Source organism: Lepidochelys olivacea (genome assembly GCF_965140295.1).
Source record: "Lepidochelys olivacea isolate rLepOli2 genome assembly, chromosome: 7".
Classification (NCBI taxonomy): domain Eukaryota; kingdom Metazoa; phylum Chordata; order Testudines; family Cheloniidae; genus Lepidochelys; species Lepidochelys olivacea.
In genome coordinates this window covers 18,666,982-18,694,072 of record NC_140417.1, presented here as the reverse complement: position 1 = coordinate 18,694,072, position 27,091 = coordinate 18,666,982, and the positions used below count along the sequence as shown (strand labels likewise).

The 27,091-nt window shown below is 48.6% G+C and overlaps 1 protein-coding gene across 2 annotated transcripts in view; it reads left to right on the top strand.

Annotated features, from left to right (window-relative positions):
* Positions 1 to 27,091, top strand: part of SRGAP3 (SLIT-ROBO Rho GTPase activating protein 3) — a 223,298-nt gene that overhangs the window by 100,313 nt on the left and 95,894 nt on the right. For both annotated transcript variants that reach the window (XM_084632856.1, XM_084632855.1), the window contains exon 2: positions 17,322 to 17,517. In XM_084632856.1, the coding sequence (XP_084488982.1) occupies positions 17,322 to 17,517 (196 nt within the window). The remainder of the gene's footprint in view (positions 1 to 17,321; positions 17,518 to 27,091) is intronic.

Genomic DNA, 27,091 nt, shown 5'->3' with positions numbered 1-27,091 from the left:
ACTGTAGCTGGCCAGAAGACACCACTGCTAACAGTGGGGCTTTGTTTTTCTTAATCGTTGATGACTGCTGGGCCAGATCCTCAGCTGATGTAATTTGGAAGAACTCCACTGACTTCCAGGAAGGAATATTGGTTTACACAAGCTCAGGATCTGGCCTTTTTGTGTTCTAAGTGGAGCAGCAGCTGGAATAAGGTTAAATTGGAGTGGAGGAAGTTAAGAATTCGGAACGAGCCTCTTCAGCAGCAAATGGCTGTTACTCCATCACAAGGACATCTGGCTGTCTGCTCCAGTGTGTGAGCGTGAGGGAGAACGGATGCCCTCCTGAACTCTCCTGCAGGTTCCCTAGGCAGCAGACACTGAGCGAAGAAGCCTTCTCTGCTTGGCTGGATCTTTTTGTTATCTGAAAAGGCTACTTAAGAGCCACTAGCTCATTTTTAATTGAAAGAAGGGTGAATGTTAAAGGCAGCAGGAAAGTAGCTATGGCAGCAGGAAAGTAACAATGAAGGCCCCTGCAGATGCTGTGTTTGAGTGAATGAGTGACATGCAGAAACCTCTGGAGCACTAAATGATGTCTTTTTTCTCCCTGTGTTTCTTGCCTCTGTCTTCAGCATTACGGGTGCCACTAACCCTCAATTTTATTTTCTACGGCAAACTTTTTCCCATTCCAAATGCCCCAACAACTCTAGGGGTCACTGGCTGTGCCCATTAATTGTGTGGCTGCTCAGAGCTGAGTGCCTTCCGGGTCACAATTAGCTGGCTGTGAGACTGACCTTTGCCTCTGTGTACTTGGATGGAACTGACCTGGGTGAAGGAAGGAACCTAGAAAATGCCAAAGTGACACGTCATTAGAGTAGGGGAAATGAAGGTGCTTCTGTTTGATTGAGGTTGAAATGCTGCTTGTTCATGATGAGGATGACTAAGAGGCAAGGAGCTCCCTCTCCTTGCTGGGGCACAACGGCAGTCCGTATGCTCCCTTCAGACATTGCTCGTGTGGGCAGAGGAGGAGAGGCAAAGGAAAGAAGAGGTGGGCCCATGGCCTCACTCTCCTCCCTTCCAACACTGGCCAGCAGAGATTCTTGGGTGTGAGGGTGGCCATGCGCTGTACTTGTGATGGAGATACCAATGGGTGTATCCTGATCGGTGGAACTGGAGTCAGAGGGAGCATTGTTGACAGGAACAGGGAATGTGGGGAGTTAGGCTGGAAGCAGCTCAGCCACATGGACAGAGCAGTGCAGAGACGACTGGTGCCTCCCCATACTGAGGGGAGCACAATCTAAAGGGGAGGATGAGTGACAGTCCCACATGTCTCCCCTGCCCAGTGACAGAGGCCCTCTCCCTCCCTGCCCCCCGCAGGCTAGTATGGGGGAGGGGCGCTTGACGTTGCATTCCCCCCCACGCTTTGCCTCTGGAGCAGAGCACAGGCTTTATTAAAGTTCCCCATGTTCAACTTGCATTCAGCTTCACTCTTTGCCAGTGAGACAATGGGCACCTGGGAGGTTCAGTTAGGATTTCATAGAGCCACACCACTCCCAACACAGGCCAGTGGCTCCCTGTCACAGGTCAAACCTAATCCGTAAACTCCACTTACTTTGTGGGGGATAGTAAAAGCTAGTGACATCCCAGTGACTGTGCTCGATTCTCTGTGTTAGTCTGAACTGCAGTGAAGGAGCTCTGTGAGGATTAAGGTGAACTCCTGGTGCCGTACACAAAGATCAAATAAACTACAGCTGCCCAAACCTCCAAAGAAATAAGAAAAGGTGAGAAAGAGAACAGATGGGAGCCGCACCATCAAAACCATTCGTATGTCAAGGCACTGCTCCTGTTGTTAAGGACTGTTGCAGCAGCCACCTTGGGTTGTAATCCACTGTGTTAGGGCAGCCTGGAAGGCAAAATTGGAGATTATGTTAAAATAATCTACCAAGCTTGCTCAGCAAAGCAGGGATCTGTGCAGAGAACCAGTTTGTTGACAGCAGGAACAGGAATGTAAAATCCATATGGGATGTAATGAAATCACCATTGGCCTTATGTGGGAGGGAAACTGTTGTCAGCAGGGGAATGCAAAGACTTTAAATATCTTCTGAAACTGGTATTTTTATGCCTCTGCAAAGATACCAGTGGTGCTTTTGTAGGGGGCTTTCTTCTAAGGCAATTACTCTCTGCCACCCTCTGCTCTAGTGAATGCCACTGTTAATCCTTGAAAATGTGTAATATACAAAATGCTTGGCTTCAAAAGCAGCTGGGCAGAATAGGAGCGCAATAATATGCCAGAAGTGCTATATCTAAGGAAGGTGTGCTCTTTCAGGCTATGATCGAGTCGGATTATAATAATTTATAAGGCTTTGGTCTTATTATTATTTGGATATGAGGCCTCCAAGAGGAAAAACCCAAGAAGTTGGAGGCAGTAGTGAATTAGTAGGTGGTCTCTTCTCACTGAAACCATAAGGAAGCAAGGCCCCAGCATTTCTAAACATCAGGAGAGTAAAGTTCTGGAACAGCCTTCCAAGGGGAGCAGTGGGGGCAAAAAACCTAACTGGCTTCAAGACTGAGCTTGATAAGTTTATGGAGGGGATGGTATGACAGGTCTGCCTACAATGGCATGTGGCCCATCAGCGACTACCAGTAGCAAAAATCCCCAGTGGCCAGAGACGGGACACTCTGAGGGCTCTGAGTTACTACAGAGAATTCTTGCCCATGTATCTGGTGGGTCTTGCCCACATGTATCTGGACTAACGGATCACCATATTTGGGGTTGGGAAGGAATTTCCCCCCTGGATCAGATTGGCAGAGACCATGGGGTTTTTTCACCTTCCTCTGCAGCATGGGGCACAGGTCACTTGCAGGTTTAAACTAGTGTAAATGGTGAATTCACTGTAACTTGAAGTCTTTAAACTGGTGGTCTCCAAACTGTGGGGCATGCCCCACTAGGGGACACGGAAGAATGTTCGGGAGGTGGGGTGTGTGGTGGCGCGCACGCCAGCCCACACAAGAGGTGGGGAGGGAGCACATCCAGCCCAGCTCTGCTCCGCCCCTGTCCCCAGCTGCAGCCCTGGTGCCCGGCCCTGTGCCCGGTCCCAGCCTCAACCGCGGCCCCGGCTGCTGGCTTCTACTGCGGCTCAGCCTCTGCCCCACCCCCAGCTGCTGCCCCACCCTTGGCCCCCTTACCCCGTACGCATGCCCCCTGAAGCCGTGGCCCGGGCTCCCGGAGGTAGGGGTAAAGGGGGGTGCCTGAAAAGTTTGGGGAGCACTGCTTTATACCATAATTTGAGGACTTCAGTAACTTAGCCGGAGGTTAGGGGTCTATTACAAGAGTGAGTGGGTGAGGTTCTGTGGCCTACAATATGTAGGAGATCAAACTAGATGATCATGAGGGTCCCTTCTGACCTTAAAGTCTATGAACGTAAGGGATGCTGAGGTATAATTTTTTATGCGATTAAATTTGACATACTGGATACGTATGGTCATTAAAGGACTCTTCCCCCCCCCCCCAAGTTGGGACTTTAGCCTACTTGGGTGGTGTCCTGGTCCAGCTTTCAGTTATGGTTACTAAATTCTACCTACCAAAATTCCTGCTGCAGTTCCAATAGAGCAGTGGTCTCAACCAGAGGTCCAGGGCCCCCTGAGGGTCCATGAGCAGGTTTCAGGATGTCCGCCAAGCAGGGCCAGCATTAGACTTGCTGGGGCCCAAGGCAGAAAGCCAATGTTCCCCCGCAAGGTCATTAAAGATCCAGGCCCTGCCACCCAGGGTTGAAGCTGAAGCCAGAGCAACTTAGCTTCATGGGGCCCCCTGTGGCTTGGAGCCCCAGGCAGTTGGCTCGCTTGCTACCCCCTAATGCCAGCGCTGGCTTTTATATGCAGAAAAACAATTGTTGTGGCACAAGTGGGCCTAGAGTTTTTATAGCATGTTGGGGTGGGGGGCTCTGAAAGAAAAAGATTGAGAGCCCTTGCAATAGAGTATGGTATTTGTCACTTACAAAACCAGTTGTGTAGACTTGCTGTGCATTGTTAAGCTTCTGTGTTCCATTTCAGAGGTTGCTCCATTTCCGTGGAGGATAAAAATGGGGGCGCGTGTGTGAGGACTGTGGCATATGCAGATTTTTGATCAGTGTCCTGGAATCCTTCATAATGAAAGATAAGGTAGAAAGGAGTTGTTTGCTAGCTTTAAGACCAAAACCCTTGGATATTAGTTTGTTCTGAGATCTCATTGTCAATCCGCATTTAGTTTGCTTTTTTTCATCCTTTAGGTTTTTGTTTTTGTTTTTTAAATTTGAATCGGGTGTGTGTGGCATAGCTTACGTGCCTCAAATGAGCTCCCCTTCATCTAGTACAGTGGCTGGCTCTCAACCTTTCCAGAGTACTCTACCCCTTTAAGGTGGCTGATTTGTCTTGTGTACCCCAAGTTTCACCTCACTTAAAAACTACTTGCTTACAAAATACAAAAATGTCTCAGCACACTAGTACTGAAAAATTGCTGACTTTCTCATTTTTATCATATCATTTTAAAATAAATCATTTGGAATATAAATATTGTACTTCCATTTCAGTGTATAGCATATAAAGCAGTATAAACGAGTCATTGTCTGTATGAAATTTTAGTTTGTACTGACTTTGCTAGTGCTTTTTATGTAGCCTGTTGTAAAACTAGGCACATATCTAGGTGAGCTGATGTTCCCCTTGGAAGACCTCTGTGTACCTCCTGGTTCAGAACCACTGATCTAGTATATCTTTGTGCATTCTGCAGCTAAGACATGAGCTGGTATTCTCATTTTGTGTAGGCAGCTCTAGGTAAGTCACGAGGGAGTCTGTCTGGCTAAGCAGCCTCTCCCTGACTGAGGCGGGAGCTATTCAGAGCTCAGCTCAATTACAAGCCACTGTTTGTCTCTGATCCTAGAAACTCTTTGTTTTTCTGATCCTTGTTTGTAGCATTATTGTGTTTTATGTCAGATGTAGGTCAGATGTGAGCTGGGATGAGAAGCGGGGATAGCGCAGACAATGCATGCACAACTCACGCCATCAGGACACCTTTCAGGAATTGGTGTTATTATTTGAATAAATGAAGTGAACTGAATAGGTTTGAGGTACAGACATGTTGTTATTTCATATCCAATGGATGTACTATTCTGTTGGCCTCTCATCAAGGTCAGTGCTGTATAAGGAAGAGCTGTAGCAGTAATGAGCCATTTCAGTCTGAGTTTTGGTTGGGCCCATTATGGATACAGCAGCCAGCTGTCAAATGCTGAACTGAGTCTAGATCTGAATTTTTCCCAAAGTTCAGAGGTTGTTCACATCTAGGTGTTGGTTTTGAACCCTCCCTACCTATTTACTTTTCTTTGGTGCTCAGATATACTACATTTCATTACAATTAGTTACGACACCAAGAGTTATGGACCATGAAGTTTTGCTTTCCAGTCTCGGTTGCAGTAACATGCAGGAGATGCATGCAGTGAGCTCAGCTACTAGGTAGGGTGCTCTAGGAAGAGTCTGCCCTAGGGTCTGGCTAGCAGTTGGGTATGTTGCGTGCGAGAAGCAGAGGGGAAAATTCTTCTGGAGTAATTTAAAAAAAAAAGAGGCAGGAGGTCTAAAGCAGGTGGCTGGCTACTCTCCTACAGAAGCCTACAATGGATCACACTTGCCCTCCTAAGGATGGTGCTATGAAGAGGGCACGATATAATGAGTGGACCAAAGTGAAAGTTGTTTTAAGAAAACCATTTAGAGTCTACTCCATTGTCTGCTGCAGAAGAAAACTCCAGTCCTGTAACTAATGTGAGCCAGCAACGTAGAATGGATTCAAGTAGAGTACAAGTAATTGGACTGCATTAATGAGCTTGCTCTTCTGTTTAGCACAAGGAGGATCCCACTGTAAGCTGCCTGATTTAACTTTGGGGTTACTTTTCTTTTTTGAGTATGCTCATTGTTTTTGAGGATCTTTTGCTTTTTCGGTGACCGTTGCTCAGCCTGAAGCCTCCAGTTCCATTATTGCAGTCATTATGTTAGCTGATGAGGTTTCTGCAGGTGTCCTTCTTCCCGCACAATCTTTGCAGCTTTTACAGTTCACCTGCCAGGCGTTTAAGAAAGTTCACACTTTTGAGATCTTTGCAATCTAAAGGGTATTATTGAAAAAGATCAAACTCTCTTTCTGGTTATTGAAATGGCCGTTTTAGCCTCCTCAAAGATGTTTTACTGGGGCTCTCAAGAATTTTAATGGCTTGAAAATTGTCCATAAAGCTGTGAACAGGAAGTTCACCTCTCAGCAGTACACAGCATATTTGGGCGTCCTTTTCCCCCCGAATTTCTGACTGTTCTTTGCAGTATTGTTGTTTAATAAGATATCTGTTCAGGATCCAATAGAGGCAATTTCAAGTGAGAATTTCCATTCACAGTGAAACTTTTTTCTGCTTTCATTTTGAAGTTGTTTTCTTAGTGATGACCTACATCCAGTGTTTTACTGTATCTCCTGCTGTTCTTCGCACATACAGAACCCTCCTTTATAGTTGCCATTGGAGCTGTCCTCAGCCAGTCCTACCCATCCACGGTTAGATTAAAAAACAACACCACATATATGCACCATGTGTGTCATGTCTATCTCACATGCTTAGTCCACATAGAGGACAGGAGAGTGTTGCTGCTACCAGCTCAAGTGGTAAAGGCACATGACTTCAGGGCTAGAGACCATAGGTTTAAACTGTGCTGATGAGCAAGATGTGGAGAAACAAATAGTTCTGAAAACAATAAAATAAAGGAGGTTATCTAATCTAAAGTCCCCTGCCACTTTCTCAATGATATTTGCCCTAGGTCCTTGTTACTGAGAGTCAGAGGATAATGTAAGTGGAAATAGAACTGGGAATTACACTAATGAGAGATAGTAAGACTTCGTTACTGTTATTGTCAAGGAGATTATTGGATGATAGGTCAACAGAGTCAGGAAAGAAGAGAATCTGTCACCCCAGATACCTGTAGACAGTCCCAAAATGGAAGGGTAGAAAGAGTAAGACAGGAAAAACTTAAGTCTGTCACTAATTACACCTTCCAGTTGCAGGAAATTGATCACGTAGGCTTTGTCCAGATGATCCCAGTGGATAGTGGTTGTAATGGAATGCTGAGCTGTTATACTATTTAGCCACTAGGTGGCACTATGTAAAATACCTGATTTAAATGAACCTAAGCAGTACTTGGCAGAACATTAAAGGATCTTGTGATGAACACATCTGGTGTGTATAAGCAAGCTCTGTAGCCAGTCCATATCTGGCACAGAGAAACATGACATGGAGTCAGGAGTAAATGAAGAACAGCAACAGAAGTTGCAAACAGAAGGAACAAATCAACAAAGGTTGTAGGATCTCACCGGTGTGCCACTTTTCAGTGCCCCAGAGAACTTCAGCTTTGACAAACCTTCAGAATGAAGAGACTGGAAACAGTATTTTGCAAGATGTCGCATTGCTACCAAGCTGCACAAAGAAACTGGAGATATACAGATATCATCTTCCAAGTACGCTATGGGGAAGCTGGCAGAGCATGTCCTTAAATCCTTTGACTTTACTGAAGACACTCACAAAGATGACTATGTTGGATGTATACTTTATACCTCAGAGAAATGTGGTTGATGCAAGAGCGTGTTTCCAACAGAAGAATTCAAGAAGCAGAGGAAAATGTTGCATATTTTATATGAGCTTTGCAGACATTGGCTGAAAACTGATATTTTCATGTTTTGAATTCCCCAAAATCACAGAGACAGGCTGGTTATTGGGTTAACAGATGAAAAACATTTCACAGCAGCTACAATTGAAGAAAAATTTAACCCTAGTCATAGCTATACAGCTAGCAAAACAGTCAGAAGCACTCAAACAACAGAACAAAAGGCAGGAGCAACTTGACAAACCTGAAACTAGCTTAGAAGCTAAAAATAGACGCCTGAGTGTTAAAAGTCATTATCAAAAACCCCTGAGGCAAGGCGAGAAAACTCCCAGGCTAAGAGGGACAAATTCCAACCTACATGCGCAAGGTGTGGAAAAAATCATATCCCAAGAAATGATGCATATCCAGCCATAGGCACACGGTGTAGTACATGCATGTAATATAGACATTTTGCAGTTGTTTGCCATACCAAAGCAGTCAGGGAGTTGACTCATATTCTGGACAGTGGACCACAATTCATTGCAGTAGAATTTAAATAATTCCAAATGAAATATGACTTTGATCATATTAATAGTAGCCCCCATTATCTACAAGCAAATGGAGAGGCCAAGAGAACTGTACAGACAGCCCCTTCCCTCCCCCCCTCCCCCCCCCCAAAAAAGTAAGTCTAGCAGGAAGATCCATTCCTCACAGATCAACACTAATAGCGACTACTAGATATAGAGCAGCACAACTGCTGAAGGGCAGGCAACTCAGAACTACTATTCCGACTCTGGAAAAACCTGTTTCCAAAGTGGCCAGACATGAAGAGAGTCACCAAATCAGATAAAAAAAGATAAGAGTTTATGAACACTTTTAGAACAGCCACTCTGAGTACTGCCAGGTCTAGAAGCTGGTGTCCATCTTCATGTCAAATTGAGTGGAGAAAAAGGATGGACAACTCCAGCTGTTGTGAACAAAAAGCATAAAGCATCCGAATCATATGTGATCGAGACTGACAGTGGAGAGTTCAACAGAAACCATCAACATCTACAGTTTGTTCCTCAGAAAGAGAGCAGTCAACAGGGCCAACGCGGAACAAGACGACGACTCAAGGATTCCAAACAGACCACAACCAGTCATTGCAACTAATGGACAGCCAGATGACCAAGTTTGTTACATGTTCAGGTCATGTAATTAGAAAATCAGTATGATTCAGAGACATTTAACAGACTGATACGTACTGAACTTCAAAGACTGTGTGATAGTGTAAATATTGTAAAGGATAGGAATGTAGAACTTAAAGGGAGAGATGTAATGGAATGCTAAACTGCATACTACTGTTCAACCACTAGGTGGCATTGTGTATAAAAGTCTTTATTTAAATCAGGCGTGGGCAAACTTTTTGGCCCGAGGGCTGTATTGGGGTTGCAAAACTGTATGGAGGGCTGGGTAGGGAAGGCTGTGCCTCCCCAAACAGCTTGGCCCCCACCCCCATTTGCCACCTCCCACCCATCCAACCCCCCCAGCTCTTTGTCCCCTGACCACGCCATCCTGGGACCCCCCGCCTCCTGACAGCCCCCCCACCCCGGGACTCCCACGCCTATCCAACCGTCCCCTGCTTCCTGCCCCATGACTGCCCCACTGGCCCTGGCCCCCTTACCATGCCGCTCAGAACAGCATGTCTGGAGCTGCGCCGCCTGGCCGGAGCCAGGCGCGCTGTCGCGCTGCCCTGCAGGAGCGTGCAGCCCCGCCGCCCAGAGCGCTGCCTGGGAGAGGGGCTGGGGGCTAGCCTCCCCAGTGGGTAGCTCAAGGGCCAGGCAGGACGGTCCTGTGGGCCGTAGCTTGCCCACCTCTGATTTAAATGAACGTCAGCCGTACCAGGCAGAGCATTCAAGGATCTTATGATGAACACATCTGGTGTGTATAAGCAAGCTCCCTGGCCTTATCTGGTACAGGAACAGGCCAGCAGAGATGCCCAATAACGTATGGGTTGGGTGTTGGATCCCCACAGCCGTTACTCAGAAAATGAGGCTGCAGGACTGAAGCAAATGTTGTTCCATCTACATTTCTCCGGACAGCCAGAGCGTGAGAGAGAACATCCCTTCCCTACTCCAGCAGGGACCTGAGAAAAGGAGATACATGACCAGAAATTAGAAAGGCTGCTTGATTGTGCTGTGGACCTTCTCAAATGAACCAGCCTAAGTCAAACAAATGGGCCATGGCATGTACTGCAGATGCATGTCAAAACAGCTGTTTCAGCTTGCAATTTCTAGCTAGCCAGTGAGCAGCAACTTAAATAAAAATAAATAAATAAATAAAAGAGCAGGTTTCCAGCAAATAAGTACAGAACTAGAGAAAGTAGGTGTTCCTGGAGACTGTAACTAATTCACCGTAAGAGGCTACAGGCATAAGCAAGAGACGCTGCGCTCACACTTGATTTTGTAGCTCCTTGGATTTTCTTTTGCAGCCTGGCGGCAGATCCTTAGGTGGGGAGTTAGACAAGCACAAGTAATTCCACCTGATACAAATTCTCTAGCACTTGTATGCTCTCCAGACACTCTTCTTTAAACACCAAGTGGTAGGGGTGAAAGTGAGAAGCCTCTCTCAGATCAGCAGCCAACAATAAATTGCTGGTATGAGGTGACTTAAATGTGTAAATGCTGACATGCTGAGCGTGTCATGTTCTAGGTTGACCATATTTCCCAGAGGAAAACCGGGACATTGTGTGGGGCTTGCCTGAGCTCCCCGACCCCTGCAGGGCTGGCCTGATCCCTGCCCCCAGGGGCTGACAGCCCAAACCCCAGCACCTAGGGCTACTACCTTTGAAATGCAAAAAAACCCCAGCAACACCCGCCTCTCCCCTCCCTGCACAAGGCAAGCCCATTGTAACCCGAACCACAAGGCAACTTTGCAACCCCTGCTTCAACAGCCACTTAGTGACCCAAACCCTCTCTCTCTCTCGCACACGCGCGGTGTGCTTGTGTGTTGGTGGGCAGACAGCTGCTGTATTTTCAGCAGTTTTGATCTGTTATCGCTTAAACTGTGGAAGAGGGAGCACTGCAGCATCTTCAGTAGGATGCAGGAAGGTTTAACATTGGATATCCCAGTGTACTGTGGTGATAATGCAAATCTTTAGACCCATGTAAACAAGCCCCAGGAGATGAAATTTATTTTCCTGACAACTGGAAAAATCCATAAAAAACAAACAAACCCCAGCCAGGTGGTAACCCTGAATGTTCGTCCATGCCCCTATGGAGGTGCTCCCCACTTTTTTGGCAAAATTGGTTGGTTGGCAAGAGCAAATGGGACAAATGTCCATTTTTGCCAAAAAAGTCGGAACGTCTGGGACAGGGCTTAAAAAGGGGACTGTCCCGGCCAAAACAGGATGTATGGTCATCCTAACTGGTTCTGTGTCTAATTGTTTCAGGCACATCTGAGGCCCAGGAATAGTTCCATATGTTACATATGAATGTTGATTTTGGAGGCTTTTTATTGTGGCCACCACTAAATGCAAGTCAAGTTTTCTATGAAACTTTTAGAAGTGTTCTTTTGATAAACAATAACCCTCCAGTAACACTGGGCAGTGCACCAGAAGCAGAAGTGGTGGCAAGCTCTCTTAGCTTGTGTTTGGTAAGTGACACGAAACAAAGCCAGATAGCCTGGGATGCATTCAGTACTAGTGGCGTAGGGAAAACTCTCTGTTCTTGTTGATCATTAGGATTAAGATGGGAGTTTGTTCCAGCCTTACAAAGTACTATGATTTTGTGATACTTCAAAAAGATTGAGGTCTAGCATACAAATACAAATATATACACACTCACGCTCATGTGCATGCTTATGGGCTCACTTCCATGTTGTTTGAGGTGTTGAGATGATATTATTGTATTATCTTTGTACAGATTGTGATGGTGCCCCTCATAAGGCTTTATGGAAATATGCTTATGAATGTATATATGTCATAACTGGAATATGTTTTATGCTACATATGCCATGTAATATATCTCTGTAAAGGTTATGATCTACTGAATCTATTCTAATCGTATGCATGTATCGTTTTTGTATTTGAAGTTATGAATATTAGCTGTGTACTGGCTTGATTTTTAAGTAGCCTTGGTAAAGCATTTGGTCAGCTTCTTGAGACAGGAATGTGCAAATTAAGTGCCCAGTCAAGAAGCACTTAAGGGACAATGGATCTTGGAAGGCTCCAGTTCACATAAGAAGTCTACATGAGGACATTCAAGGTAGCAGGTAAGCAATGGCTGCTGCCTGTAAAAACGGAGTCATGCATGGACATGTGACTTGCCCATGTGACTCCAAAACTCCATCTTGGACTTTGCATAGGCGAGAGGAGGGGGTCTCCACCCACAAGAGAGAGTCTATTTAAGCCCGTGGGAGACCCCTCCATTTTGTCTTCAGCTGGCTAAAGAGAGAGCCTCTCCACCCCCAAGGTTACCTGAAAGAAACTGGAACAAAGGACAGTTACTACGGGGGGGTGAGTGATTACTAGACCCAGACTAGAAGGAGACTAGAGGAAGCTTACTGGAATTCCTCTAAGGGTGAGGATTTTATCTGTATTCAGTTATTTCTTACTGTATTAGATATAGACTGGCGTGTTCTGTTTTATTTTGCTTGGTAATTCACGTTGTTCCGTCTGGTATTACTTGGAACCACTTAAATCCTACTTTCTGTATTTAATAATCACTTTTTACTTATTAATTAACCCAAAGTATGTATTAATACCTGGGGGGGGGGGAATGTGAGGGGGGGCAAACAGCTGTGCATCTCTCTCTATCAGTGTTCTAGAGGGCGAACAATTTATGCGTTTACCCTGTATAAGCTTTATATAAGCATCTGAGCGTTAAAGACAGGAACACTTCTTAAGTTGCTTTCAGTTAAGCCTACAGCTTTGGTGCGCTTGGTTGAGACCCTGGGTCTGTGCTGGAGCAGACGGGCGTGTCTGGCTCAGCAGGACAGGCTGCTAGAGTCCCAAGCTGGCAGGGAAAATGGGGACAGAAGTAGTCTTGGCACATCAGTTGGCAGCCCCAAGGGGGTTTCTGTGATCCAACCCGTCACACAGATCCTTGAGCTTCCTTTTTGTGATGTACTGATATCATGCTCTGTATGTTGGATAATATTTTTTAGATTGCTGTAGCTGTAGTCCTTAGTGATCTATCTTGCTAACCCCAGGGAAAAAGCCCAGTCTGCCCATCAAACAACAGATGTTCCCAAGTAGCAACTTTCCAAACCCAAGTCTGTTTATTTCCTTTTGAGTTTGGGCTGTGCTTTGGTATCATGCCGTCTGTGACATCTTAACACGATACAGTCTGGACCCAGTACATCTAGAAAGTACAGCTGCTGCTGCCGGCACGAAGGCATCCAGTCAGCAAAGTACCAAAGAGCCACGTTTTGGTCCGTATCCTGCCACTTCCTGCAGGACACTGAGTACCTTTAACTCCCATTGAAATCAGTGGAAGGAGAGGATGCTGACCCTATCACAGGAGGTACTCAGAGTTTTGCGGCATTGGGACACCAAGAGCAGATATTAAAAAAGAATCCCCACTGCCAGCCACAAAGGTCTCCTTGTATTAGTCTCTCCTTTGTGTGTAAGGTGGTGATCACCTTGCTAAAAATGCACTGGAGCTTACGAAATGAAGTTTACTGGAACTGGTTGGAAATTTTTCATTAGGAAAAATGGAAATGCCCTTTTCACACATAATTGAAAAAATTTTCTGAAAACTTTTGATTTTTCCATTGGGAAAATTTAAAATGACCGCTTCCCAGGCAGCCTGCAGAAGGCTCTTGCCAGGTTTGCTTTATGCCTGCTGGGGGAAAGCGAAATTGACAAGAGCCTTACAGGCAGGCATGAGGGAAGCTAAAATTTTCCATTTTAGTTCTACCAAAATATAATTTTTTTGGAAATCCCTTCCCCTTTGTGGGGTTAGTGCTGGCAGAACAAAAAGCCCCACATTTACGTTATGCATGCCAAAGCATTTGAACTCCAGAAGCATCCCAGACTATCAATCTTCCTTCGCTGTCTTGCCAACGTGCCACTTTGCTGATAATGAAGCCTGTGAGATGTGCTGTTGAAATGAAATTTCAGACCAGTCAGTTCAATGAGCCTTGATGCAGCACTTTTCCCAATAACGACAAATTGCATTTCTGGTCCCTTTGTGTGCGTGTGGGTGTTCAGATTCGCTTAGCGTAGTGCATAGGCTGGGACTTGCGATATCCGTGCGACTTAGGCTGTTGTCATGATGGAATGTAATATGTCCTGTGTTGTGGATGAATGGAGCAAGTTGACTCCTGGTGTTGTGGATGCAAGTGCACAACTTCAAAAGAGTAAACCTGCAAAAAGAAATTGGGCCAGATCCTCTGCTGGTATAAATCAGCCTAATTCTGATTTTATTTGCGCTACATTGATTAGATATTAGCTGAGGATCCGGGCTACAACATTTTTAAAAAATTCACATATTTCTCCCTAACATTAAGAGTAAATAGCTCTGTAGTGAGTTGGGTATTATTTATACTGCAGCAGCACCCAGAGGCAATCAGAATCAGGGGCCATTTTACTGTACTAAGGGTTGAATCACCCCTCAGCCTGCACGACTGCTCAGGGGCGTAAGGAGGAATAAAAGCTGGTTATCTGGGAATAATAGGGAATGTGCGGATCCTTGGCTCCATCCCCAGATGCACTGGGCTGCATTTTAAGAACCTGATAGATTTTTCATTGTTCCTAAGATCCAAGGGTTTGGGTCTGTGTTCACCTGTACAAATTGGTGAGGATTCTTATCAAGCCTTCCCCAGGAAAGGGGATGTAGGGCTTGGGGGATATTTTGGGGGAAGGTTTCTCCAAGTGGGCTCTTTTCCTGTTCTTTGTTTAAACACTTGGTGGTGGCAGCATATAGTTCAAGGACAAGGCAAAGTTTGTACCTTGGAAGTTTTTAACTTAAACTGGTAAGAATAAGCTTAGGGGGTCTTTCATGCAGGTCCCCACATCTGTACCCTATGCTCAAATAAATTTGTTAGTCTCTAAGGTGCCACTAGTACTCCTTTTTTTGGTTTTTTTTGTTTTGGGCTGCAGAGGTTAGCCACTGCAGGAGGGTTGGTTTGTAAATTTCTAGTCCTCTGGAGTAAGGAGAGAATTTAGCTAATACAAGGGGGAAGGGATGGGAGTCTTTGGGCTGGTATTAAGCCAGCAGCAATTTATTGCACCCTTTAGAGCAATGGAGGAGCAGGGAGGGAATTGTGGATCCCTGAATCATAATGCCTTCCCTAAGACGTTCCTGCCATGAGCTGGGTCCTTTTGTCACAATCTACACCTGAGAATGACAATGTAGGGAGATAAGAATTCCAGCTCAGTACATAAGATATGGAGGATACAGGCTTAATGCTGTACTTGGCTATTAGCTTTTTGCAATATACAATATGCAGACACATCCTTGGATGCAGGCAGCTAAATTGATTGAGTTTAAAAAAAATCTCAATACACAAATCTCAATAAAAATAAATTATGTATTTTTAAAATGTCCTCTGTACTTGTAAAATTTCTGCGGATGGTTTGGCTAAAATGGTTCTGGGTTGGCTCCTGCATCATGTAGGACATTTTCTTCACACCATTTGTACCGGGAAAATTATAGGACTAGATTTTGAAGGTTTAGGCACATGCAGTTGTCTGCGTACATTTGAGAATAACTGATATGAAGATACAAATTGGATATCTGCACAAGCCAGGTAAAGTGCCCAGCTGGCCCCGTGCATATGCATACTTGGCTACAGGCCTGTATGTTTATGTACACCCAGTTGTGTATGTCTAGCTTTGAAATTCTGGCCTCTTCGGATATGTCTGCACTGCAGCTGGAAGCAAGCTCCCGGCCCGGGTCAGGCAGGCTTGTAGTCGGGCGGCTAGCCTGTACTACCACCCAGGCCACGCAACATCCATGCTAATTTTAGCACATTAAGCTTGTGCCGAGCTAGCAAGTGTCTGTCAGCCTGGGCTGGGAGGCATGCTCCCAGTTGCAATGTAGACAATAACTTTAGGGAGCAGTCTTGACCCCCCACAAGACAGGGAGCAGATGCTAATCTCATGAAACAAGTTTTCATCTTTAGCTTCCGATTCTAGCTTCCTTTGTTAGGTGCCTCCATTGTGCAGCTGCCTCCTTTAGATGTTGACGTGGCTGGCTCTAATTGTTATCACTCTTAAGAAATGTTCCTGTTATCTAGCCTGATTTTCTCCCCCACCCCACTTCGAGCTCTTTCTGTTTTCTCCTTCAAGGGCTCTCTCCTCCCTCCAGGCAGCAAGCTTAGTTGCAGTCTCTGAAAGAAAGAACAGCCACTTCCTGCTTACAGCCTTCCCAGATTTTTCACCCCTTTAAAAAACCATTAACAAAAATCCTTGGCTATAAACCTTTCAAACGTTTTAGCAGCAATTGGGAAGGTTTGCTTTCCTCACACCCACACCCAGTGCCACGGATGCCATAATGCTTGTCTTGCACTGAGAGGCAAATTGTCTAATAGGTTGAGTGAGCCATATTTTCCCTATGCCAATTCTGCTTGCTTAGCTTCCAAGAATCAGTCCTGTTTAAGAGATTTCTAGCCTCAGTTACATTATGTAAGAGGCTAAGAAGTGGGAGTTGGAAAAAATGCAATTGATCTTTCACAGCACAAGATAAAAGTCTTGTCAAAAGGAAAATGGTAAAAGGAAACAGTACTTCTCCAGCATATAAAAAGGAGATACATCATGTAAAACAGACTTCGCAGATAGTTCTGATTTGCTGAAGAGGATACATTACTTAATGTGGCTGATGTTATCAGCTACAGATAGAACTAGATCAGTGTCAGGATGAAAGCACGGCTTTATCTAATTCTTAAAGAATATTCATTTATATAGGATATAATAGGTGTTAAAATACCATTGTGATAGGTGTGGCACAGATACATTAAAAACAGAATTTTCTCTCTCTCTCACCCCTCCCAACCCCATTTCTGTTTAATACATTGTATATCAGTCACGTGGGTCCTGAAGACTCACATGACCACATCTCTGCAAATCATCATTAAGCTAACGATTTTCACAGGGTTCTATGAGCTCAAATTTGGAGGTCCTGAAAGGCTTTCTGAACCTTCTCCACTTCGCTTCCTTCTCAGCCAAAAAATTCATTTGAAATGCTAAGTGACCCAACAGTTATATTGGGGAAATGAACGAAAATAAGGACTTTGCATTTGAAGGGGGGCATTGTTATGTTTTTGGCCTCCTATTGTAGTAGCCATTAATAAGTCAACATTTGTCAATAGGTATCAATGTTATTTCCTATACTAAGTATATGAAAGTATTAGGAATATTACAAAAATAGTGGTACAGTTTTCGTGTTATCTAAGACAACTGGATGGCTTTTAAAGTCAGCCACTTATATACTTGCAATACTGTATATTCTACAAGGAATAATGTTCTATACGAGACTGATGGGTCAGATTCTGAAGTCCTTGGTCAGGGCCCAATCCAGTGCCAATGGAAGTCAGTGGAAAGACTCCCATTGACTTCAGTGGGCTTTGGATTGGGTGTTGAGCTCTTTAATGGGAGTTTTACCCTAGTAGGGGAAAGTAAGAACTGCAAGGCTTGGGGCAAAGCAAGTGAAGACCATTCTCATGTAGGGTCTGTTGCATTTTGCTTGTGTAATGCTTCTTTCTCTCTCCTCTTTTTTGTGCATGTTCAGAAATCCGTACCCAGTTGGTGGAACAGTTCAAATGTCTGGAACAACAGTCCGAATCCCGGCTGCAGCTCCTGCAGGACCTCCAGGAGTTCTTCCGCAGAAAGGCTGAGATAGAGCTGGAGTACTCCAGGAGTCTGGAGAAACTGGCAGAACGATTTTCTTCCAAGATCCGCAGCTCCAGAGAACACCATCAATTCAAGTAAGCAAGGACTTCCAGGAGCACGTGGATGCTCCAGAGCCTGAATCAATAACTAACTTTTGGTTGTGGCTGCAAAGTCCAAATGTTGACTAAAATTAACAGTAATAGTGCTACAGTGGCATTGTTTTGTGTTTTCAGCATGGAAGGGTTATGAGAAGTGAAATCAAGCAACAGGTATTGTACAGTACAGCCTCAGTTAATTTCTTTTAAGTCATTTCTCCAAACAGTGCCATAAAATATGTGAACCTTGATTTTTTTTTTCTTTTCCCAAAAGAGCATAAACTCAGCCTCCATTTTCTGTGTCTTCACTTCAGTTAATGCTAATAATGTCAGGTACATTTTATAGGACCTGATTTGTATATGACCTCAAGTCATTATTGGTTAGAGTGCTTTAAATTGCATTTGGAAATATTTTCAGACTCAGAATTGGAGGCAACTTCAGAAAATTGAGCTCACTAAAGTATTTGTATTTTTAAAATAATATTTGTATATTACACGCATGAAAGCACACGCACAGTGGGCTGAAGCTAGGCAAATTCATCTTGGAAATAATGTACACCTTTTGAACAGTAATTAACCAGTGGAATAATTTACCAAGGGATGTGGTGGATTCTACTTCACTCGAATTCTTTTTTAAATTAAAAGCCGATGTCTTTCTAGAAATATGCTTTAGCTGAACCAGAACTGGACTCAATGCAACAGGAATTATTAGGTGAAAGTAAAGCCTTTGTTATACAGAGGGTCAGACTAGATTATCATAATAGTTCCGTCTGGCCTTAGAATGTATAAATACATGTAGATTTTCAAAAGCAGCTTGTGAACTGTCAGCCCACATTCTAAACCTTGGTTGCAAAAAACTTCAGGCAGAATTTTAGAGTCTGGGGAGACTATTTCTTGGGTGAAGATATTTAGCCTGTTATGTTACAGACTGGCCTGTACCATCATTCCAAGGCCCCATTTAAAAATGTGGTTATGATTGGAAGAATGACTCCCTGTAAAATGGGGCTCTGTAACTTTTTCTTTTCTCATTGTCTCAGCAAATTCAGTTTTGCCAAAGATCTTTGGTTGAGCACCATAAAAGAGAGTGCCCCAAATATGCACGTACTCTTGAATTGGTCTCATGTTTTCCCTCTAGCAATATTTCTGGTGTTCTTTATGATGATTAGCTCACTCTGGCTGCCTGTCTTAGCTTGGATGTCTTGCTTGGCAGAACATGAGTGATGCTGCGTAGTGTATAGCACTTTCTAATGTGTGCCTTTCAGGTTCTGAACTCTAAGTGAACTGCATATAAATGTGTGCAGTATGAGAGAAGGATATTCATACTGTATAGATCCAGTGCAGTTCTGCAGCTGAAATTCCTTTCCTTTCTCTTCCCTGGCCATAGCGTTTGTCTCTGTCTCTTTTCTGACAGCCACAGCGATGAAGTATCTTTCCCAAAATGATGCCAGTGTCATTCCATTCATAGGCCAAGGACCATCAGCATGGTGTAGCTCCCATCCTAGGGACTTGGGGCTCTACCTGTATGATACACTTAACTTTTCTAATTCCTAGCCCCTTACAAACCCTTTCTTTTCTCCAGCCTCATGTTTCTTCCATTACAGCATGAGAAGTTGCTGCTTCTGTTGCTAAATTACTAAATCCTATTTACTCCATATTACTAAATCCTATTTCATCTATTTACTCTGACTCTCTAGGCTTTCACTGTTTTATGGCCATGTCATAGATTGATAGATTCAAATGTACAATCCCATTGGTTTGCTTGGTGGCTTTGCTGACGTTGCTGTGACCTACATCAAGGATACCTGTCCCAGCATGGGAGGGAGTTTGTGAGCATTGGCTACAGCAATGTGCTTGTGCTTTGTGAACTGGCGGCAATGGTGTTTTGTTGTATGTGCATCTCTTGCTGGCTAGTGCCCTAACTGGAGCACTGGGCAAGCTGTTCATTTGCCCATGTGGGTGTTGCATTTATTATGCTGGGATGATGCCCTGTAAGGTTCAAGCTGTGGGGGGGGGGGATAATACTTATTCACCTTTGTAAAGTGCCTAGTAATGAGCTTCCAATGGCCACCTTTCAGTCGTCGGCGTGTACCTGAAGTTACCACACAGCAGGATGTGATAGCATGCTTCAAAGGAGGCTGTTAATTTGAGGTTAGTGTGTCTGGATGGAGTTAATGGGTTGGGTTCATATACAGCAGTGGTCACCAACTGGGCGATTGTCTGGTCGATCCTGGAGACTCTCCCAGTCAATCGCGATCTCTGGCTGCTAAAGTCTGGCAGTGGAGCGAGGCTACTGTTAATGCAGGCTCCCCTCCTTTGCCCAGCACCACACTGCTCCCGGAAGTGGCCAGCATGCCCCAGGAGGGATGGGGGTGGGTGGGCAGGGGTCTCCGCGCGCTGCTCCTGCCTGCAAACACTGCCTCCGCAGCTCCCATTGGCCAGGGGTGGGGAACTGTGGCCAATGGGAGCTGCAGGGGTGGTGTCTGCAGAGAGGGCAGTGCGCGGAGCCACATGCCCACCAAGGGGTGCATTGGCCCCTTCCGGGAGTGGCGTGGGGCTGGAGTAGTCAGGGAACCTGCCTTAGCCCTCCTTCGCTGCTCTCCGAGGTAAGTGCTGCCCAGTGAGAGCCCCCACCCCAGCCCTGAGGTCCCTCCCGGAGCCAGCACCCCATGCCCCCTACTGCTCCTGACCCCCCCCCTTCCCAGAGCCAGCACCCCATGCTCCCTCCTGCACCCAAACTGCCTCCCAGAGCTTCCAGCCCCAGCCCGGAGCCCCCTCCTGCACCCAAACTTCCTCCCAGAGCTTCCAACCCTGGCCTGGAGCCCACACTCCGAATCCCTAAGCCCCAGCCCAGAGTGCACACCCACTCCCGAATCCCAACCACCTGCCCCAGCTTGGTGAAAGTGAGTGAGGACGGGGGAGAGTGAGCGACGGAGGGGCAGGGGGTGAAGTGAGAGGGGCAGGGCTTTGGGGAAGCTGCAGGGCCTCGGGGAAGGGCGGGGTAGGTTCTGGGTTGCACTTAAATTCAAAAAGTGATCTTGTGTGTGTAAAGTTTAGAGACCACTGCTGTACAGTGACATGCATGAACTGCATCATGAGATCTTAGGATGGGATGTTATCGCAGTCAATGGAGGGGGCGTGGTTGCAGTCACACTAAAGCCTAGCAAGACTGTGGGGCTAGATTGTGCTTCATTCTGTATATGAAGTGGCATATAGCTGCACCATCCCAAGAGCACTGAGAGCCCAGGGAATTAGCTGTGCCCCAGAGAGGCATAATTCCTTCCGTACTATCTCCTTTCTTCCCAGGGGTGGTAATTTGCTACTGGTCCTGACTGGCTGACTAGCCCCTCTATGCACCATCTCAGCTGTGCGGGTCAATGCGTTCCAGGGGGGAGCCCAAGTTCCTTTCATTCTCCACCTCTTTCCCTCTGCTCCCTGCTTACGGCTGTGCAGGCAGAGCAGCCGCTGGCGTGCAACCCCTGCTTTCCCCGCCATGCCTGCAGCAGAGATGTGGGACGGCTGAACAGGACATGGGAGAGCATCTTGTTCCCCACTTACGCCTCAGTGCAGCCATGTGGGGCGGACTATGGTCCAGTCCTCGGTAATGACGGCTATTGTGGTGTTGCTATTATGTCTTGTTACTGAGTGACTGTATTTCTCACCCTCACGTTATCACACGCAAGTCCTTTATCGCCAGCTAGGAGCACAGATTACTTCTTCCAGAAGCAACACCATTAGCACTCAGCTGATGAAGCAGTTGGAGAGTGTGTTGCATCGGTGATGCAATCAATAGCTCCTCCCTCAATTAGACACATCCGCATACAGACATCTGAGACTGTCCTCCAATTAAGAGTGTAACAGGAGGCAGTTCCAGGTCTCTGAGCTGCTACGCAGTGTACTTTCAATGAGCAAGAACCAGCTTTTCCACCCTTAGAACGTGATAGGTGACACAAAGGAGGCTCTAAAATCTGCCTGTATCTAAAATGTCCTTAATAGAAATCATGTTCCTGTCCATGTCAGCTGGTCATGGAGTCCCACAGGGTAGAGTAAATCTACATGTCCTATCTGTTCTTCTTCGAGGGCTTGTTCACGTCCGTTCCACATTAGGTGTGTGTGTGCCGCGTGCACGAGCATTGGAAACTTTTTCCCTTAGCGGCTCCAAGTGGGCCCCCCGAGTGGCACCACTGCGCCCTGCATATATACCCCGCCGGCCCGACCCCTTCCAGTTCCTTCTTGCCCTCCATGGCGGCGTTGGAACAACCTCTCTCTCTCTCGTAGAAGATCATGCGGGGCATGCCACAGGCCCACGGCTTCAAGGCTTGCACCACGTGCTGCAAACCTATGCTAGTTAGTGACCCCCACGACTCGTGTCTACGTTGCCTGGGGGACGGACATCAAACTGAAAGGTGTAGGATTTGCAAGGCGTTCAAGCCAAGGATGAGGAAAGAAAGAGACTTTCGCCTAAAGCAACTGTTGATGGAGGCTGCATTGCTCAGGCTTCCTCGGTGCGTAGTGCCCTGGAGCTGTCAGGAGACCCAGCACCAGTGAAGCACCGTAAGCTGTCGGCCCCAGAGCGCCAGGCTAGGCCCCGGCACCAATCGTCCTCCCCGGTGTGGCCCCTGGCGCAGCCTAAAGGAAGGCGCGGTCGTTTCCCCACACAGGAGGCTGGCGCCTCCCAAGGCACCGAGTGCCGGCAAGAGCGGGAAGGCCGCGGTACCGGCGCTGACCCAGGTGGTCCTGGCGGCACAAGCCCCACCGAGCCCAGACCTGAGCCCAGCTCAGTGAGCTCAGTGCGGACGACGGGCTCGAGGGCATAATGGATCAGCCCTCTACGCCTGGCACCTTTGAGGCCGCAAAGGACCTCATCGAGCTGTCGGCAGCGAGCCCCCTCCCGTATGGGGAGAACCCTCTGGCACCCATGCCTCGGGCGCCGTCGAGGGGTAAGCCGGCAATGGTGGGCTGCTCGAAGACACCGTCCTGGCACTGCTCCCGGAGTTGGTCCCGATCGAGCTCCGACTCCACAGACTCGCACTTGCCAGAGACCCAGAAGGAGGTTGTGGCACTGGCAGCGGGTCGACACGAAAAAGCGCCAGGAAGGGCACGCAGCTCTCCGGCACCACCCAGAGACCGGCACCAGGAGGAGTTGAGATGGCCCTTGCCAGAGGTCTCCCGCAAACGGTCCCGGTCCAGGGAACGCCGGTCCCGGTCCAGGGAACGCCGGCCCCGGTCCCGGGGGTTCCGGTACCACTCCCGGTCAGCCAGGAGCTGCTCATTCTCCACCAGTGCAGATTGTTGGCACCACAATGGCCTTCGCGATCGGCCTCGCTGCAGTCTGGCGCCGGCTCCAGCCGCTATAGCTACCGCACCGGGGCCCAGACAGCAGGGACCCTCAGGGGAGCTGGCAACCTCAATGGGGGCTGCCAGGCCATTCGTTCTTCTGGACCCCCTGGGCCTATCAGGAACGCCAAGGGGCGCCGTCCAGGGCAAGTTACTCAGTGCAGCGGTCCTGGTCTCTGCACCGATGCCAGACAGTGCCGGAGGCAACAGTATCCAGGCTGCCAGCATCCCCCCAGCTTAGACCGGAGATTCTAGCACCGAGCCTGGCACTGTCCCATGGACTCCCGCCCCAGCCTGAGCTGAGGGCCCTTGCCATGGGAGATGGGGAGCAGGAGGACCAACCAGAGGGGGTTGGGCATCAGCTAACCTCCTCGTCTTCCCCCGATAAGGCGGTGGCGGGTACAGAGCTATCCGGCCCTCCGTCAATAGACCATAGAGCCCACCAGGAACTGCTGTGCAGAGTTGCCCAGAATTTGGGGTTGCAGGCCAAGGAGACGGTTGAGCAGGAGGACCCCATGGTAGACATTCTGAGCCCTGAAGGGCCACCCAGAATAGCGCTCCTGCTCATTAAGACCATTCAGTCTAACTATAAGACTATATGGCAGACCCCGGCCTCCAGCGCTCCAACAGCTAAAGGAGCGGAGCGTAAATACTTTGCCCTATCTAAGGGCTATGAGTTCCTATTCTGCCACCTGAGTCCATGCTCCCTAGTGGTTGTGGCTGTGAACGAAAGGGAGCGCCATGGACAGCAGGCCCTGGCCCCTAAGGCCAAGGAGGCGAAATGCCTGGACCTTTTTGGCAGAAAGGTGTACTCATCTCGGGGCCTTCAGTTGAGGATTGCTAACCAGCAGGCCATCCTCAGCAGGCCATCCTCAACAGGCACAATTTCAACTCCTGGGTGGCAGTGGGGAAGTTTAAGGACAACCTCCCGCAAGGTTCCCAACAGGAGTTCACGGCCCTGGTGGACAAGGGCAAGGCAGTAGCCAAGACCTCTCTCCAGGGCTCCTTGGATTTTGGCAGATGCGGCGACTAGAACAATCGTGTCGGGGTGGTCATGAGGCGCTCGGTGTGGCTCCAGGAGTCAGGCCTGCCCCCCGAGGTCTAGAATACGCTCCAGGACCTCCCCTTCGAAGGGTCCAGGCTCTTCTTGGATCAGACGGACGCGAGGCTGCATAGCCTCAAGGACTCGTGGGCTACGCTAAAGTCGCTGGGTGTGCACACCCCGGCGACCCAGAGGAAGCCCTTTAAGCCGCAGCCTCCCCCTCAGCGCCAGTACCAGCCTTGCCATAGGCATGAGCCTTACTGTAGGCGAGGCAGGGATAACAGGCGACTGCGCAACAACAATAATAACAATAATGCGCCAGGCCAGAACCAAGGCCAGCACAAACCCCCGCCGGGCACTAAGCCAGGCTTTTGAAGGTGCACTCAAGGACAGCGTACCAGACCAGTCATCGGATCTGTCCCTTTGTTTCCTGAACCGCCTGTCCCATTTCTCCCGTGCATGGTCCACCATTACGTCGGGCCGTTGGGTCTTATGCACGGTGCGGAATGGGTACTCGCTGCAGTTCGCCTCCCTCCCCACCTCCCACCCCCCTTCCACATCCCTCTTCAGGGACCCCTCTCACGAGCATCTCCTAGAGGAGGAAGGCCGCTTGCTGCTACGGGAGGGGGTGGTAGAGGCGGTGCCTCACGGCCTAAGGGGAAAAGGGTTTTACTCCTGGTATTTCCTCATCCCCAAGGACAAAGGGGGCCTTTGCCCAATTCTAGACCTGCACGGGCTCAACAAATTCCTGGTCAAGGCATGGTTCTGCATGGTCTCTCTGGGCATCATCATCCCTTCCCTGGATCCGGGGGACTGGTATGCCGCCCTCGACTTGAAGGATGAGTACTTTCATATCGCCATTTTCCCAGCACATCAGTGGTTCCTACGCTTCACCGTGGGCCGAGAACGTTATCAGATTGCTGTTCTCCCGTTCGGTCTAACTGCGGCCCCACGGGTGTTCACGAAGTGCATGGTGGTGGTGGCGGCCTTCTTATGGAGGCAGAGAATCTGGGTGTACCAGTACCTTGACAACTGGCTCCTGGCGGGCTGATCTGAGGCAGAGGTGCGGGGCCATGTGGAGGTGACCTTGAGATTGTTCCGCGAGCTGCGGCTCTTGATCAACATCCCCAAGTCCATGCTCGTACAGAGAGTGGAATTCATAGGGGCGGTCCTGGCAGCGGGGCAGGCCAGGGCAAGCCTTCCGGTATCCCAATTCCGGGCTATCTAACAAGCAATGGCCTCCCTGCGCCAGTTTCCAACAACAATGGCCAGGTGCTGCCTGCGGCTGCTGGTCCACATGGCAGCATGCACGCACGAGGTCAGGCATGCCAGACTGAGACTCAGGACTCTGCAGGCGTGACTCGCTCGGGTGTACCGCCCAGGCAGGGACCCCCTGGACTTGGTCGTGACAGCCCGAAGGGATGTGCTGGACTCCCTGCTTTGGTGGCCATCCCAGCCTGTGGTTTGCGAAGACATCCCCTTTGCCGCCCCACTTCAGGGCCTGACGCTGGTGACGGACGCGTCAGATCACAGATGGGGGGTTCACCTGAAGGACCTCATGACGCAGGGGTTGTGGTCCAAGGCAGAGCGGTCACTCCATATCAACGTGAAGGAGCTCAGGGCGGTTCGTCTCGCCTGCCAGACCCTTCATGCCATTCTGAGTGGTCACAGCGTGACAGTTCTGACAGACAACACTACTGCCATGTTTTATATAAACAAGCAGGGCAGGGCTCGTTCCTCGCCACTCTGTTGCGAGGCTCTCCTCCTCTGGGACCTTTGCATAGCCCATGCGATTCACCTCAAGGCGTCCTATCTCCCGGGGGTGCGGAACAAGCTATGGACTCCCTCAGCAGGTCGTACCACATGCACGAGTGGATGCTCAGGGTGGATGTCGAGCTTTCGCTCTTCCGCAGGTGGGGGTTTCCCTGGGTAGATCTGTTTGCCACCAGGGCCAACGCCCAGTGCCCGCGATTCTGCTTGTTCCAGGGCTGCAGTCGGGCTCACTTGCGGACGCGTTTGCGATCCCGTGGAGAGGGGGCTTGATGTATCCCTTCCCCTCGCGCCCCTTGGTGCACAAGGTCCTGCTCAAGGTGCGCAGGGACAGGGCGGTGGTGATCCTCATCGCCCCAGCCTGGGCCCGCCAGCACTGGTACACATCGCTCCTAGAGCTGTCGGTGGATGCCCCAGTAGTCCTGCCCGTACACCGGGACCTCATTACACAGGATGGCGGGTGGCTTCTCCACCCAGACCTGCAGTTACCGCACCTGACGACGTGGAGGCTCTGTGGCTAAACGCCTTGGAGAGCCAGTGCTCATTTCCTGTGCAGCAGATTCTGCTTGGCAGTAGAAAGCCCTCTACCAGGGTGGCCTATATGGCCAAGTGGAAAAGGTTCCTGTGTTGGTGTGAACCCTGACAGGTGCGGCCGGGCCAGGCCCCGGTGCAGGCCATTCTGGAGTACCTCCTGCACCTCAAGCAGCAAGGGCTAGTCCTGTCCTCACTCAGAGTGCACCTGGCGGCCATCTCCGCCTTCCATCCGGGGTTCTTAGGGGGCTCGTTGTTTTCACCCAATGGTGGGGCAGTTCCTTAAAGGGTTGGAGAGGGGGTTCCCGTACTCCTGCTCCCCAGTCCCTCCATGGAACCTTAACCTGGTCCTTTCTAAACTCATGGGACCCCCCTTTTGAGCCTCTTGCTACCTGTTCTCTCCTCCACCTTTCCTGGAAGGTGGCGTTTCAGGTTGCCATTACCTTGGCCAGAAGGGTGTCCGAACTGAGGGCCCTCACCGCTGAGTCACCATACACAGTATTTCACAAGGACAAGGTGCAGCTCCGGCCCAAGTTCCTCCCTAAGGTGGTGTCCCAATTTCATCTGGGCCAGGACATTTGTCTGCCGGTGTTCTTCCCGAAACCCCATACGGACCCGAGTCACCGCAGCTTGCACACCTTGGATGTGCATCAAGTGCTGGCGTTCTTTTTGGAGCGCACCAAGCCCTTTCGCAAGTCCGTGCAGCTGTTTGTGGCTGTGGCCGAGAGGGTAAAAGGCCTCCCAGTGTCGGCGCAGTGGATTTTGTCTTGGATTACAAGCTGCATCTGGGCGTGCTATGAGCTCGCAGGTGTTCCGGCCCCAGCGGTCATGGCCCACTCGACCAGGGCGCAGGCGACATCCATGGTGTTCCTGGCACAGGTCCTGATCCAGGAGATC